Genomic DNA, 16,992 nt, shown 5'->3' with positions numbered 1-16,992 from the left:
TTAGTACCAAGGAGGCAAGCATGTGCTGCTGACAAGAAATGCACCACTCTCCGTCTTTACCGGCGGGAGACAGATTAGAGCCCGCACCTTGAGCACGTGACCCCCCGGGCTCCCTCAACAGGCCCCCTCCCCTCCAGCGCTGCGCGCCCAACGCCATGACTGCTGCTCCTCATTGGTGCTGCCTCAGGGCCGCTCCGGGGAGCTTGGCACAGGAGCTCCCCGACTCGGCTAATCGATCGCCGGTCGCGTGAGAGCGGAGCCCTGTTCGGCTGCGGGTCGATCGCTCGATGCTCTCCTCCGCGAAGGCAGGAGGCTGGCTCTGTAGCGATCCGGCCAGTGCTTGGCGCCAATACTGCGCTCTGCTGCTGCCGCCTCCGCCTCATCCTCCCGAGCCTCCGCGCGCAGCGTCCCGGGGGGGCCGGCGGCGTGGTCATGGCGGAGCCTGCAGAGAAGCTGTACCGGGCCGAGTACGCCAAGAGCGGCCGCGCTTCCTGCAAGAAATGCGGAGACAACATCGCCAAGGATTCGCTGCGCCTGGCCATCATGGTGCAGGTACCGTAGGCAGGGGCCGGGGGCTGCCTTCCCACCCCTCGGCCACGGCTTCCAGCCCCGCGCGCCACGTTGCCTGCAGCGACCGCCGCCTTTTGCAAGCGGGGCTCGGAGCATCCCCTGTCGGCGCCGCAGGGCGGCTGCTGCCGCCGCCGCCACCTTTTGTTCCTGACACCCAGGAGCGGCAGCAACAGCCCTGCTGGGCTTACCCCGACCCGGTTCCGCCTGGCCATGTGGTGCAGACGGTTCGCGACCAGGAAGCGCTGCCTCCCCGAGGGCATGGGGCGCCTTTGTGGGGTCCGAGGCGCAGCCGGCCGGCCGCACCCCCTCCGCCACTAAGCTTTTGCTGCCGTCCCCTGCAGTGTAATATGCCTCTTTTAAAGGTTATGTTTCCAAACACCTCCCTTCACGCTTGAGGGCTAGAAACTTCGTCCATAGAACATGCTGTTCTTCGTAACCCCAGTGAAGTCGGTTGATAATTTTGAGACCTGAACTTTCCTTGAGGCTTCATGGATAGTGAAGTGCATATTGCCCCCCCCCCCTATTTGTAACTGGTTTCTATAAGAGTAAACCAGTATCTTTAAAGTGCATCTGACAAAAATGTGACATAGAACGGTTGATAAATAGCGGGATTCTTAGTGAGTAATCTTTTTTATTTCTCTAATGCAGGGGTAGTCAAACTGCGGCCCTCCAGATGTCCATGGACTACCATTCCCAGGAGCCCCCTGCCAGCATTTGCTGGCAGGGGGCTCCTGGGAATAGTAGTCCATGGACATCTGGAGGGCCGCAGTTTGACTACCCCTGCTCTAATGGTTTGAAAGCTGCAGTAATTACATGAGTAAGCACTGGTTAAGGAAATGTTCTCTCCTATACCTCAGTATTTATTAAACAGTAATCCATTCTTGTAAGGAGCTTTCAGGAGTGTTGAGGTAGGTCATGCTGAAAGCAACTGCATTTGGTACCAGCTGCAAGTAAGGATACAGAGGCAACAGTTACAAAGAGCCACCATTAGCTACACTTCCTTAGGGATGTTCATTGGTGTTGTTGTGCACTTTTGGTGTCTCTGGCAGAAGTCTGCATATTTTACATTGGAAAACATATTCAGTTTTAGACAGAAGTGTGACATGGGCGGGGGGGGCGTGCCTTGGCCACATATTTTTGTCTTTGTTTTTACATATTTTTGAATTTCTCTGGAACAAATATTATGATGTCACTGTTCATTTGAACATCTGATGTTTGAATATGAATATTGTCAAGGGGGAAACCTTTTAGAATTGCAGGAATGACAATCATCCTCCTTTACAAGTAGGTGCTCCTGGCATTCCTCTGCTCTCCTGTTGAGAACAGAGTTATCAGTGGCTAGTAGCCGCAGTGACTAGAGGGAACCTCAGCATTCAGAGACAGCAAACCTCTGGATCCCAGTGCCAGGAGGCAGCATCAAGGGAATGTATTGCCCTCTCTGCCTTGGTGCTGGCACTTCAGAGGCTACTGTTGAGAGCTATGGTGGTGCTCAGTTGTCAGAGCAATCCTGATATGAATAGTAGGCTCAAAGTTGACTCAGCCTTCCATCCTTCCGAGGTCGGTAAAATGAGTACTCAGCTTGCTGGGGGGTAAACGGTAATGACTGGGGAAGGCACTGGCAAACCACCCCGTATTGAGTCTGCCATGAAAACGCTAGAGGGCATCACCCCAAGGGTCAGACATGACCCGGTGCTTGCACAGGGGATACCTTTACCTTTAATGATTTTTAGTAGTGCCTTTCATAGTGACTGACTATTACTTAAACCCAGAGTTATGTCTTGGTGTTCTGTCTTGTGCTTGGTTCACATTGACATATGGGAAGCAGAATGGTTTTAATCTTTCAAGAACTTTTCAAATGAAGTGAAAATAAGGCTCTTTGTGGCATTTTAAAGACTATCATCATCATTATAATATAATCTCTGATGTGCTAGAGCTCTCTTCTATGGGTTACAAACTGGAATTCATTGGGTATTGCTACAAATCTTCCACAGACTGTGAGAGTATGTTGAATCATTTTTGCAACTTTGTTCATTACTATTCCTTGTTTTTAATAGGAATCTCTGAACATTTTCAGTTGTGTCATTTCCATGTTCACAACAGTTAGTAAAACTATAATTCTGCATTAGAGAATTAAGTTGCATGCATTTTCTCATGGGTGTTTATATCAGACTTTTCTAAATGTATTCATTGTTAAAGATGGGAAGAGTTAGTGGTTAAAAATGTGCTTTTGAGGGAGCAGGAAGGAGTTTTCTCTTTTACTGTTGAGCTATACCTGCTACTTCACTTGTATTCTTTAGTTTATTATAAAGAATCATCGTAACAGACTTGTTTCTAAGATTGATTTCTTGTTGACCTAAATCTTTTGTTACATACAACAGTGCCTAAGCAAACTGAATCTGTTTTTAGCTACAGTTTGACCTTTCAACAGGCACATGAATCATTATTTTACTCATGGAAGTATATATTCACATCTTTATCTTTTTCCATTGATTTTTAATGTCTTTGTCTGAGGGGGGGATCATGGCTGTAACTAGTAAGCTCAGGTTTTGACATAGCAATTCATCACATGATCTGGAGTTTCCTTTGATTTAAAACTGTGTCTTCCTGCTGAACCCTGAACTGAATAGTAGAGGAGCAGGGAGTCTTTGCATTAGTGAGAGAAAGTACTGCCTTTCTGGGGTCCTCCAGAGAGATCCTTAGCTCCTCAGACACTTGATAGAGTGCCCAGTTGTTCCTGCTTTGCCACTGAGAAGGAATCTCTACTAAAACACATGCACAAATCAGTAGTTGCTATTGTGTGGTGTTAAAAAGCTATAGATATCTGTGTACTGAGAAGAGATCCATCTAATGTAACAAAAGGTTAGTTTATACTTTTCCCTTAAGTAACTTGTCTGAGAGGATTCAGGTATTAGCACAGAGTGAGAGAAGATTAGGGAGGAACCCATCTGCCTGTCCTTTATTGGTACATCAGGTTTGCTTAAGCGAGTTAGACTTATTAACAAAATATAAAGAATGCCTTGTTTTGTCAATGAAATCATCTTTAAACTTGATTTTCACCTTAAATAGTTGAATATGTGGCAATTTGTCTACCTTTGTTCCTCTTGCGGAAGCCCAAGAGGTTTGCAGTCCTAGAAGAGAAGGGAGTCCCCCCAGGAACAGGATTTCAGGGGCAACACAGAGAGCCATTGGAAGGAGAAGGTGGGAAGTGTGCTTCCACTTGAATAAAACTTTGTCTGGAAGGTGCCATTGGACTCAAACTCTGTTCTGCTACCTTAGACAAGCACGGTTACCCACCTGAACATTCAGTTAAATCTGATGATAACATCATACTGATCTAATTTGTATTCTTGCTACTGCCATGATGTCCATCTAGCCGCAGCTTTAACTGCAGAACTGATATGCTCCCCCTGATTGGCAGCATCTACATTCTCTGCAAAGTTACTTGTGAAGGCCAGGAGCCTTTCAAGTATGGTATGACATGCATCACAATGAGACAGCATCTGAAATGGGAAGGTCAAGAAAATCCAGGGTTCCCCTTTTCACTTTTTCAAGTGGAAGTGTCTTCTCTTTGTTCTGAGATTCAGAATGTGATACTTGAGTCGAGTGCCATCCTTCTGAGAAGTTGATTTGGTCACATAAATCTAAATGAAGAATATATTCTTCTGGTGGAAAGAAACCTGAATAATTCAGTATCTGTCATAATGTAGCATTAATATTACAAGGAGAGGAGCTGCTGTTCCCCCACCAATCCTGCCTGATGCCCAGTTGCACTTTCCTTCCACCTTTTGGCTTTGTGTCCTTCCCTCATGCCCCACTGCTTGCTCTCTCTTTCCCACCTGCCTGATCATTCCTCCCCTGCTCTGCTTCCCTTTCTATTCCCACTGGTGAAAGGAGGAAAGGTATGCAAGTAAAGGAGGCAAATTGAAGTTGGCTCAGCTGCCCCTTCTTGCCTACTTCCGGTGGCCATAGCCTCCATACTTTTATGTAGCAATTGGGATTCCCGTGGCAACCTCAGTATTCTGATCACTCTTTCTTTCCAGTGCCTGCACGCTCTTGAAATTTTGGGGTGGGTGACATAAGTGGATTTTTCTGCGAACTCCCATGGTTTGGGAGTCCTTGCTGCAGCAGATTGCGTGGTTTTTCTAAAACTGCTTAGCAGCCATTCATAGCTTTTGATATAAGAATTTCTTTTTGCATATAATAAATATGTGGGGACTTAAGCCGAGAAAGAAATCCTTCTCCGACTTTGACATGGGCTGTGGTTCAGATTAACCCATAATTTGATACACAAATGCTTTAAGAAAAGTTGGTGCAGTGTTTTATGTAGTTTGCTTGGTCAGATGTGGAGAAGTGTCAGAAATTAAATCCTGTGTATGGCTTTACTTTCCTCAAATCCCCCAGTAGATCATTTATTTATTATATTTATATATATTGTTTTCCCTTTCAGCTCAGGGTGGTTTACAGTTTAATTTTCATGGTATGTTACAAGGAACATCATCATTGGGAACATATAATATTTCACACGGTGGATTTTGTAGCAATAAAATATTTAACACAACACTTGGAATTAGAACATTTCAACTCCACGACTCAGCAGTTGAACATTGTTTGCTGTGCCAAGATTTGAATTCTTCCCCCCTCCACCTGCGAGATATAGTTGGTGGCGGCAGGTGCCTCTGGGCTCTGGATTGATGGAGTTGCTTCATTGTCCTCATCTTGAATGTAGGACAGTCATGCTTCCTCACCAGGTCCATTCCTACTGAACTATAGGACCTCCGCCTTTGAAGGATTGAGTTTCAGACAGCTCTGCTTGAGCCAACCAGTCACTGCTGGCTAATGAGGCGGGTGAATCAGGGTGACCATCCTTCAGGAAAATCAGAGTCCAGTAGGACCTTTAAGACCAATAAAGATTTATTCAAGGTGTGAGCTTTCAAGTGCAAGCACTCTTTGTCAAACTATGAACTGACCATCACGACAATGGAAATATATAAGCAAATGTTAATCCTGTTAAATTAGTAAACTGTCACAGCATCCAAATGCAGCCATATGATAATTCTTTGTTAAACCTGCCAATCAGACCCCTTGAATTCAGTTGTAGTTCTCAAAAACATATGAGAAATAAAACTTTGTTGGTCTTAAAGGTGCTACTGGATTCTGATTTTATTGTGCTACTTCACACCAACATGGCTACACATTTGAATCCATCCTTCAGGAAGAAGAACTGGATGTCATCACAGTCCAAACTTCTGTACCAGCTTGGCAAGAAGACACATAAAGATATTGAATACGATTGGGGAGAGAATGCTCCTTGTAGTACTCCACAGGGAAGTCGATAGCATTGCAATTGGTTTTCCCCAATAGCCACCCTCTGCCCGTAACCCCAGAGAAAAGAGGTCAGCCATTGGAGGGCTTGTATCCTTTGTCGGTGAGGCAGTGAGCTAGTTGCTCTTGGTCAACTGTACGAAATACTGCCAAGAGAGTGACTAATATTAACAGCCCTCACTCGTCTCAATCTAGCTTGTGACAAAGGTCATCCATCAGGGTGACCAGTGCTGCTTCAATCTCATGGCCAGGCTGGAAGCCCAACTGGGCTGGGTCTAGGATCGGAGCTTCATCCAGAAAGGTTGTCGATTGGTCTGCAGCAACTTTCCACCACCTTCCCTAAAAATCTAGATGCAACATGGGGCAGTAATTGGTGGTTCCAGAGATGGTTTCTTCAGCAAAGGCCTCACCACTGCCTCCTTCAGTTCCTCCAGGAATTATCCAGTTAAGAAGGAAAGATTGATTATCTCCTGAAGGGAAGCCCCTATCCTCCTATCTCTCCTTTTGATGAGGGGCAGAGGTCTAGGGAGCATGTGGTTGGCCTTGTCGAAGTTAGTATCCTGCCCACTTCAGTCAGTGAGAGCCATCTGAAACCATTTAGCATTTCCTCCAAAGATGGCCAAAGGGCCTCTAGTTCCTTTTCTGTGTCTAAAGATGGCGGAAGGTCATGGCAAGTGGCAAAACCTTGTCCCCAAAGTAGTTTGCAAATGCCTCACAGCTGGTTTCCAGTTTGTTTCTGTTTTGGTCCCCTTCTTTGATGGTAATGAATGACCAAACTACCCTAAACAATTGTGCTGGGCGTGAGTTCGTTGATGTGATGGAAGTCCAGTAAAATGATTTTATATTAACTCGGTTGTGTGTTAAATTTCTTAAAGGAATAGCAGTGGAAAAAGAGAAATTACTGTTTAAAGTAAGAAAAGGCAGGAATTCCTTTGTTTAAAGAATTCCCCAGACTCAGAACAGTTAGCTAGTTGTGCTCTAGGTATGGGGGATAGTTTAATCCAGGCTTTCTCAATCAGGGTTTCATGATGGTCCTGGAAGGGTTTCCCAAAGGGGTGGGAGTGAATTTTTACCAATTTTTAAAATTTGTTAATTTACCAGGCGATATGAACATATATAGTCATATTGAACCCCCCCCCCCCAAAATGGCCAGTGATGGGCCTGGAGGTGCTGGGAAGGGGAGGAGCCCTTGGTGGTCATGTACACAGCTATGCTTCCCAACCATATTCTGCATGATTGCGCCACTTCTGGGGTTTCTTGAAGCCCGAAGAATGTTTTAGGGGTTTCTCAAAGGTAAAAAAGGTTGAGAAAGGCTGGTTTTAATCCTATGGCATTATTGAGTAGGGGCTTGAAGGAGGAACAAAGCAGCTGTTACATGGGAAGCAATGTCACAAAGAGCTTGCTGCTCTTTCTTCAGCTATTTAGATCATTTGAAATGCCTGCAATAAGGACAAAATATGCCTCTTCATTCAGCAGTGCTATGAACAATACTTCAGGCCCTTTGTGACAGAAACGTGGCTTCTGCTGTAGAGTCATTATCAGCTAAATGAGATTATGTTCCTTCTTGTAGTGTGTCAAGGGCCTGGAATAGGAGAGGGCATGTTTCATAGAGCTTTAGGCATTACTTGTTCTCAGTGAATTCTGATCACACATAATGCATTGTTGACTGTAGTTACTCAGGAGATCTTTTGCCATCATTACTCTGACTCCTGGAGACCTTGAAATGCATGTGCTCCTGCTGGAGGTTGAAGCAAATATCCTGAGGTAATAGCCTCTTAATTGCATTGTGGTCTGCTTGTTCATGGCACTAAAAGTAAGAATCCTTACTGCAATGTTGTGTCAAGATGATGCTAGGCTCCTTCACTGAACAATATAGCAGGTTATAAACACAGAGTCCCATTAGTGTTGTCTTTCTACAAAATGTTATATAAGTAAAAGTAAAGTAAAATGAGATCTCCAGTGACACGATAACAAATTTCTAGTGAGGGCCACTTTCCCTGTAGCCTGAGAATGGATTAGTCAGGCCTTCCCAGCACCTAATTTATGGATGTCTGTACTTCTGCTGTCTCCTTAGTTTAATGTGTCAGATTTCATACTTCCTTGGGCATCACCCAAAGAATAATTATTGTGGAATTGGTTGCTTCTGGTATAGATGGGACAATGATGCTCTGTATTCTTGGTGCTTGAGGGGCCACAGTGGAAAGGCTTCTGGAGTTCTAGCCCTGCTGGTGGCCCTCCTGCTAACACCTGGGTTTTGGCCACTGTGTGAAACAGTGTTGGACTGGATGGGCCATTGGCACAGCTTATATTCTTATTTGGTGGCCCAAATGCAATGAAAAGATTGGCTATGAGAGCCATTACAAATCAAGTACTTCAGGCTGAACTACTGAGTCACCAGGCAGCTTGAATTACCCCCTATATGGAGACTGTGTGGTATAGTGGGTAACGTATTGAGTAGACTGGAGTGATCTGAGCCCAAATACACATTTAATCCTGAAGCTCACCAGGTGAGTCATGCTTTCCTAGTCTGTAACTTACATCACGGTGCTGGCAGGGTTAAACAGGAGAGTAGGGCACACTGAATACCTCCCTGAGTTTTCTAGTAAGAAGAGTGGGATGAAAGAGAAGAATCCTGCTGCTCAGACAATGTAATGTGTGTAGGACCTTGCAGATTTTTTAGCAAATCCTTTACCCTTCTGTCCCATTTTGGGATAGGATTGAAATTGGTATGCATATGTTTGCATGTTCATTTGCCCAATAAAGCTGTTGCAGTATGTACCTAGTGTGAATATGGGATTTCTAGGTTAGCAAATGTGTGACCTGGCCCTTGGTGACAATAGTTCAGTACTGTTAAATCACCTGTTCAGCAATACATTATCAAGAACTGAGAAACTGAGCCATAATACATAGTGGTGGGCTAGCATTTATGAATACTTCCTTGGTGAACACAGGACTTGAATTATGTTTAAGGATAAATAAATGTGGCCAAGATTATAAGAAAACATGTTATGTAATGCTGTAAACTAGGGTTGTGTGTGGCGGCATCCAAATCGGTCGTTCCATGCCGACACAGCCAGCGCCGTCCTGTGGAGGGGGAAGGCATGGGTGCCAGTGCATCAGTCGGTGCACACACGCAGGCGCCTCCCCCCCCCCTGCATTGGCCTGGAACAGCTGATTCAGTCGCCACCGCACACAATCCTACTATAAACTGGTGAGGTCAGGTTGTAACTCTCATTAATAAAGGCTCTATATGCTGAACTGTAATTTGAGCTGTTTGAATACTATGTGTGATGTGCTTATTCTGAGCATTCTCTGTCTTTCTAGTCCCCCATGTTTGATGGCAAAGTACCCCACTGGCACCATTACTCCTGCTTCTGGAAGCGGGCTCGTCTTGTTTCGCACACTGATGTAGATGGCTTCTCTGAACTGCGATGGGATGATCAAGAGAAAATTAAGAAATCCATAGAGACCGGTGGCGCTGCAGCAGGTAGGCAAAGCACTAGTGATGGTCAAACATAGGTCCAATTCCTTCATCAGCTTTAATATAATAGATAATATACAATTCCCAGAAGGGAATTGTAGTCCATGGACATCTGGAGGGCCGCAGTTTGACTACCCCTGCACTAGAGGATGCCATGTCTTAAATCAAACCTTGGCGCTGTTTCTTCTTCTCCAGGTAAAGGTGGTGATCAAGAAGGAGGCAGCAAAGCTGAAAAAAGTTTAAATGATTTTGCTGCGGAATATGCAAAATCCAACAGAAGTACCTGCAAAGGCTGTGAAATGAAAATAGAAAAGGTAAGCAGTTATTTCTTCTTCTTTTAACTCTCCAGTGAATTGCTTGGGTTTTAACACAGACACCTAATTGGAGGTTTATCTATAGGCATTGTATTTGTCTTGTCTGTTTTCAGAAAAATAGATATTATAGCCTACCATTTCCTCAGGTTAAAAGGTTGGAATAAGCTTCCCAGATTTTAAATGTCTTTGGTGCCTCTGACTCTACAATCTAGAACAGGGGTAGTCAAACTGCGGCCCTCCAGATGTCCGTGGACTACAATTCCCAGGAGCCCCCTGCCAGCGAATGCTGGCAGGGGCTCCTGGGAATTGTAGTTCACGGACATCTGGAGGGCCGCAGTTTGACTACCCCTGATCTAGAACATAGGATATGTTCTAGAACAACAAAAGTTATTAATTTGTGCATTAACGTCTTTCTTGAAATGTCAATACATATAACTGCTTGATTTATTTTCTTTTTTCAGGGCCAGATTAGGATTTCAAAGAAGATGGTGCACCCAGAAAAGCCCCAACTGGGAATGATAGACAATTGGTACCACCCAACGTGTTTTGTCAGCCGCAGAGCGGATCTGGGTTTTCTCCCTACTTTTAGTGCTCCTCAGCTACTAGGCTTTGGGTTGCTGAATGCTGAAGATAAAGAGACTCTGAAGAAGCAGCTGCCAGGTGTCAAGAACGACGGGTAAGAAGGAGCCTGCACTATTGCAGAGTGGTTCTGGGAGCTGCGGGTTGGACTGCTGCAAATACTGGTGTCCAGAAGTAAATACTCAAGAGACTGGCAGGGCATTCTAGGAGCTGGCAGCCAGGGGGTCATCAAGTTCAGGCAAGGCTTCCAGGAATCACAGAATCATAGAGTTGGAAGGAGCCATACAGGCCATCTAGTCCAATCCCCTGCTCAACGCAGGATCAGCCTAAACCATCCAGGACAAGTATTGGTCCAGCCACTGTTTGAAAACTGCCAGCGATGGGGAGCTCACCACCTCCTTAGGTTACAGATTCCACTGCTGAACTACTTTCACTATGAAATGTCCTGATATCTAGTTGGTATCATTCTACACATAGTTTAAAACTATAACTTGGGGGTCCTGACCTCTGCTGCCAACAGGAACCACCCCTTGCCGCCTTCTATCTGACAGGCTTTCAAATACTTAAAGACAGCAATCATGTCTCTTCTCAACCGCCTCCAGGCTGAACATTCCCAAGTCCCTCAGCCTTTTCTCATAGGGCTTGGTCCCCAGATCCTAGATCATACTCATCCCTTTCCCCCATACCCTCTCAATTTTGTCCATGTTCTATTTGAAGTGAGGCCTCCGGAACGGCACACAGTTCTCTTGGTGTGGTCTGTGGACCAATACAGTATACCAGTGGACCCCAACCTTTCTGAGGTCAGGGACCGCCTCCGGGGGTGAGGGGAGAGCCAACAGTCCGGGTGCCACGCGCGGCAGCTGCGTGCAAACGTGCATGCGCAGTTGCCGCACATGCGCGTTTTCGCCACCAGGGGCGCAAATGCGCATGTGCTGCAACTGCGCGCATGCGCGTTTGTGTCGCTGGTGGCCGCGCATGCCTCTTCCCTTCCTTCTCGCTGTGGGGGGGGAGGCAGGCGCGGCTGCCGGCGGCCCGGTACCGTGGCCTTCCGGGCCGCGGACCAGGGATTGATGACCCCCGCAGTATACAACAGGATTGTGACATCTTGTGGTGCTGATGTGATGTCTCAGTTCATACAGCCCAATATTATATTCACCTTCTTTAGTGCTGCATCACACTATCTGCTCATATTTAGCTTACAGTCCACAAATAACCCAAAATCTTGTTCACACACACTACTTCCCAGAAGTGTATCTCCCATCCAGTATGTATGCTTTTCATTTTTGTGACCCAGGTATAGAACTCTACTTCTCTTACTGAATTACACCTTGTTCTCATTTGCCCACTTTTCCAGCATGCTCAGATCTCATTGAACTCTATTTTCCAGTGTATTTGCTTACTCCTTCCAATTTAGTGTCACCTACACATTTAATGAATCCTTCCACTCCCTCATCCAGATCATTGATAAAAATGTTGATAAGTACCCCATTACTCACCTCCCTCCAGTCCCATGAAATGTCATTGTCAACTACTCTGAGTGCAGTTTTCTAACCAGTTTCCTGACCGCCTGAAAATCCAGTCTGCTGTCCTCCTGTTTACCCATCAGAACATCTTGGGGAACCTTGTAAAAAGTCTTACTGAAATCCAGATCAACAACATCAACAGTGTTTCCATGATTTAAAAAGGCCGTCACTTGGTCAAAGAAGGAAACCAGGTTGGTTTGGCAGGACAAGTTGGGAGACAAATCTGTGCTGACATCCCCGAATCAACAAATTGCCCTTCAGATGTTTGCAGATTGCACCCTTTAAAATCTGCTGCATTATCTTCCCTGCAACTGAGGTCAGACTCACTGGCCAGATCTTCTCTCCTCCCATTTTTTGAAGATTGGGATAAATATAATAAATAAATAAATAAACGTTCACTCTCCTCCAATCTTCTGGCACCTCTCCAGACTTCCAAGAGGCCTGATTATGGACAGTTGTTCTGCAAGGTCCTCAGAAAGTTCTTTGAACATTCACAGGTGCACACCATCCAGCCCAGGAGATTTGAACTCATCCAGTGCAGCCAGGTGCCTCTCAACAACCTCTTTGTTGATGATCACCTGCACAGAGGGGCAAGTTCCAACCCAGGCCAGATGAGACTCGGTTTCCCAGGGCACACAGTCACACTGAGCTGGTCATTTGCAGATATTACTGCACAGCAGGAGGCTGGTAATCCCTTTTATCTGCCAGTTATCTTGGTAGAAATGGGGTAAGGTGCCTGGCCCCTGCTGCTGGCATATCCCCTGTTTGAGGTCCCCAGTGTCTTCAATAATACTGTAGAGAGGGAAATTTCCATCACCAAGTGAGACCCATCCTGATTTGTAGAACTGTCTTTCAGTATGGCCCAACCTTAAATTGTCTTAATTTACTAATAGGAAATGTAGGATTATTGCATAATATTTAAATAAGAGGCCAAACGAATATATGTTTCCTGGGATTCTTGCATAAATCTCATTGACCCCTGGTAAAATCATGAGACAGTGTTGTGGGCATATATGTGTATTAAGAAAATAACAAGCCCCACATGATTGCATCCTAGTTGTTAAAAATGTAGCCAAACTCATCATGTCAAGGAAGTCACATATAAATGTTATTGAAATTTTATGAATTTTTGTTATTTCTAAAGCTGCATCTCTTTCTCTTTGAAGTTCACAAATGACAGTGCAGTCTTCACAGAAAGCAGTGGTAGTTTTTCATATTCCAGTTTTGTATAATTGTTAATGTACCTAAAATATGATACCTATAGCTAATAAGATCTTCATGTAGTTCACAGTATTAAGCAGTTCCAGAGTGTAGCCGTGTTAATCTGCAGTAGAACAGCTAGATTTAAGTACAGCAGCACCTTAGAGACCAAAAAGATTTTCTGCATATAAACTTTTGAAAGTCAGAGTGTTAAGCAGGTTAACCTTCATCAGTGTTAAGCAGGTTGCCCTCCTCTCCAATGCAAGTAGTCCTGTACACTGAAAACCAGCAGCGCAATACAGACTTCATATGGTTTTTTTCCTAGGCCTTCAAGCACAGGCAGATAATTAGTTCAAGTTTCAGTAGTTAAAATACCAGAGATTGGAAAGTTGTAGAACATAGTACTATGGGGATGCTTAAAAATTCTTTAAAAACTTTTCAAAGAACATGATTTAATTTTTTAAATTAAATTAAAACCAAAGTAGTTATTTTCAGAAGGTAAACCAAAGGAATACCACAGTCATGAGATCTAGACACATGCATTTGAAAAACCTGGCGTGGTTTAGCAAACTGTGTGCTGTGGTGTGTTTGTGAAAGATGACCAACCCTCACTGCTGCTTTGCTATGTTTATACTTGTCAGCTGTTTCCTTTGGCAAGAGGGATCAGATTTGCATGTTTGCTTCTCTGTGTTTATCTATTTGAGGCTTTTGATTTGCTTTCCTTGAGATAGTAGATGAAACAGAAGCTTGGTAGGTGACTTGCTAGAGCATCATGGTTTGACTATGTAAATCCTGATTCATGTGTCCTTCGTTTCTGCTTTCAAGAGAGACAATTTATGTGTGTCAAAATACTATAGTAATGCAACATGACAGTAAGGCCACTGTGGAAAATAGCTTGGATTGGTGGCACAGTCAAATTTGTCGCTGTATGCCTGAGGCTCTTAGCTTTTGCTCATGTAGCTGTTAAACACTGCAGATGCGACAGAGATGTAATGAGAGTTGCTAATGTCCTGGTCTATATCTGATAGGCAGCTGTTTGCACCCAAGACAAGGTGGAATAGCCCCAGTTTATTTGAGCTACTGTCCTTCTCTTTAGCCAGCAGAGATGCAGTAGCCAGGAGTAAAAGTTACACATTGTAAATCTGATGCAGACCACCATCAGGTACAGAGATGGAAGACTCCAGCAGTTGGCAGTTCTGTAAGCTTGACAGATACCAAACGTCTTAGAACTAGATTAGGTGTTTGAAATCTTTGTAATAGAAAGCACCCTGTCTCTCCTGGGTATGCAGTTATATATTCATAATATTATCTGGCTGCTGTAATCATAATGACTGAAAAACACACTGCTATTTATGAAGGACATTACCGCTAGGAAATTAGGGTGATATCAGTTATAGATCACATGTTACATGATGCATTACTGATATTCATTGTATGATGAAGGTTTGGAATGTCTAAATTGGCCTTTATTCTTCTGTTTATGAGCTCTCTCGTGTTTATGAGCTCTCATGGACAGGGAGTCCATGTAAATTATTCCTAATCAGGTCAGTCCCAGTAGTAGACATCAGTAACTGCAAGCACAAAGGACAGAGTTAGTGCAAACCCAGATGACCCCTATGACAATCTTGGCTTCTGCTCTCACACACACACAAAATTTTCCCTTTGTTTCTTGCTGCTTGCTGAGCAACCCTTGCATCTATTTTTCTCTTATTTGTTGGCCTATGACTGCCCCACCCGGTCATGTTATTATAGATTTTGATATCGTTTGATACTCACCCAGTCCTGGGAGTTGAAGGAACAAAAAAAATCTCCTGTTATATTCCACTTCAATGGGGGAAATTATCCAAGGATGGATAGGCCATGCCTCTGCTCACTCAGCTAGGGCTATTCAAATGTAAATGAATTGTGTGGGTCTACTGGGTGACCGAGGACTGGCTTTTCCGGTTTTGGAAAGCCCTCCACTCAGGTAGTTAGGCTTGTGGCTAGCTTCACTCATTAGTTCTAGATAGGTTAGATACTACCTTCCCTACAATTTCTACATGTAAAGGAAATTCAAGAATCCAAAGAAAAAGATAATTGCAGAGGCCACATCCCAGCCAGGAGGTGTCGGGATCCAGTTATAGATGGACTCTAGAGACAACTTGGTAGTCCCTGCCCAAGGCTTCTGGGCAAGGGAAGCTGTCTGTGGAGTGTGCTGGTCTGCAGTTGGCAGCCCTGCTGAGTGAGTGTTCCGAGACAAAGTCCTCTGCCTTGCAGGAGGATTTAACCATCGTGCTCCTCGGGTGAGAGCTCTCTGAGACTGTGGCACATGAGCAGGAGCCTGGGATGGGGGAGGTTGCCCAGAAAAAGTAGGGGTGTGGTCTGGCCCACAAGGCAGCCATGAAGACCAAAGAACAGGCGTGGAAGCCTAAGGGCTCAGCAGGCAAGCACGTTTATCCATATCTCAATGATCTCATGATCCAGGCTCTAGACCTCCCTACGGCAGAGAGGGTGACAGCATGGACCATCACCTTGCTGAATGGTCATGGCTTTCTGATCAATATTCCCAAGAGGCATCTGAATCCAGTAAAGGCCTATCACTGATTCCTTAAGAACCGCCACATTCTGGTGCAAACCGGCAACATGTCTACCAGGGCGCACATCAACCGCCAAGGCAGAACAAGATCAGAAACACTCCTCAAGGAAATGACAAAGCTGTTACAGTGGGTAAAGGTGATTCTAGCAGGGCTCCGAGCAGAACACCTCAGGAATCGCCAACGTACAAGTGAAGTGGCTGAGCAGGCAGGATCTGTATCCAGGGGCATGGAACCTCCACCCAAGGTTTTCCAGCTTCTGGTAGACTCCTTCAGCAGGAGAGAGTTCTCCTGCATGTTGAGGATTGATTTGGGGTATCAGGGGCATAGTTTGCTTCCCACCCCCTAGAGCACATAGCTTGGACATGGCTAACCAACCTTGGATGACTTTCCCTGCTGAAGTAGAATGAAATATTGGTCTTACCCGACTTCTTTTCAGTGTGGCGAAGTCATCCACTTCCCGCCCAAGAGAAGCAAAAGTAAAAAAACCCAAAAAGACAAGGAAAAAGGCAAATGCATTAAGAGATGGCGGACAGGGGGTGAAAAAGGCTGTGACAGCTAGACCTCTCTGCCGATCACGGATGTGATTCCAGAGGAGCCAAGTCATTTCTACAATCTCAACTTACATAACTTCCCTGTTGAATCCTCCAGGACTGGTAAATTTCAGAGGGAGCTTGCAACAAACCAGAAAGGTCACCCACAAGAGCCACACAATTCCTTTACATTTGAATAGCCCTGAGCTAGCAAGGGCGTGACCTAACCAATCTGGGATGACTTGGCCCCACTGAAGAGAAGAAACCTTCAGGCAAGACCAATGTTTCATAATCCTTATCCATGGTTCGTCTATATATTTATGAAACAGCCTGGGGGGTGGAACGTGTCCGGCAGTCCAAGTTGGAATAGGGCGAATCAGGGTGCAGCCAGCAATGCAACATGAGCACCAGAGACAGCGATAAACACACAGAGCTCTGCCAGACCGAACATGAGCCCTCATTCCCTCCTATCGCTCCTGCTGTGAGGGAGGCAGAGAGAGACACAGAGAGAACTGCCCCAAGCTGCTGACCAACCCTGCTTCCCTCCTAAAAACAACCCCTAATTTCCTACTATGGCTCCTGCTGCCACGGAGAGAGAGACACGCAGAGAGAGACGCCCCTGCTGCGACGGACGGACGGAGAGAGAGAGAGAGAGAGGGAGAGAGAGAGAGAGAGACTGCACACCAGCCCTACTTCCCTCCTAAGAACGAGCCCTAATTACCTGCTCTGCTTCCTGCTGCGAGGCACAGGGAGAGATATGCAGGAAGAGGGAGAGAGACACACAGAGAGAGATTTGCACCTCCCGGTGTCCCCTGGGTCCTAGCGCCCATTGTATTCCTGGTTGCAGTGGGCTTTCTTGCTAGTAATTAAGTAATTTAATTTGAAGGGGGAAAGTCA

At 45.3% G+C, this 16,992-nt stretch overlaps 1 protein-coding gene across 1 annotated transcript in view; it reads left to right on the top strand.

Moving 5' to 3' along the window:
- The first annotated feature begins 241 nt into the window (after positions 1-241).
- Positions 242-16,992, top strand: part of PARP1 (poly(ADP-ribose) polymerase 1) — a 42,999-nt gene continuing 26,248 nt past the window's right edge. The window contains exons 1-4 of the mRNA XM_077340812.1: positions 242-552; positions 9,217-9,379; positions 9,569-9,687; positions 10,149-10,363. Of these exons, the coding sequence (XP_077196927.1) occupies positions 433-552; positions 9,217-9,379; positions 9,569-9,687; positions 10,149-10,363 (617 nt within the window). The 5' untranslated portion in view covers positions 242-432. The remainder of the gene's footprint in view (positions 553-9,216; positions 9,380-9,568; positions 9,688-10,148; positions 10,364-16,992) is intronic.

Source organism: Paroedura picta, chromosome 1 (assembly GCF_049243985.1).
Source record: "Paroedura picta isolate Pp20150507F chromosome 1, Ppicta_v3.0, whole genome shotgun sequence".
NCBI lineage: Eukaryota > Metazoa > Chordata > Lepidosauria > Squamata > Gekkonidae > Paroedura > Paroedura picta.
This window is presented reverse-complemented; position numbering and strand designations above follow the sequence as displayed.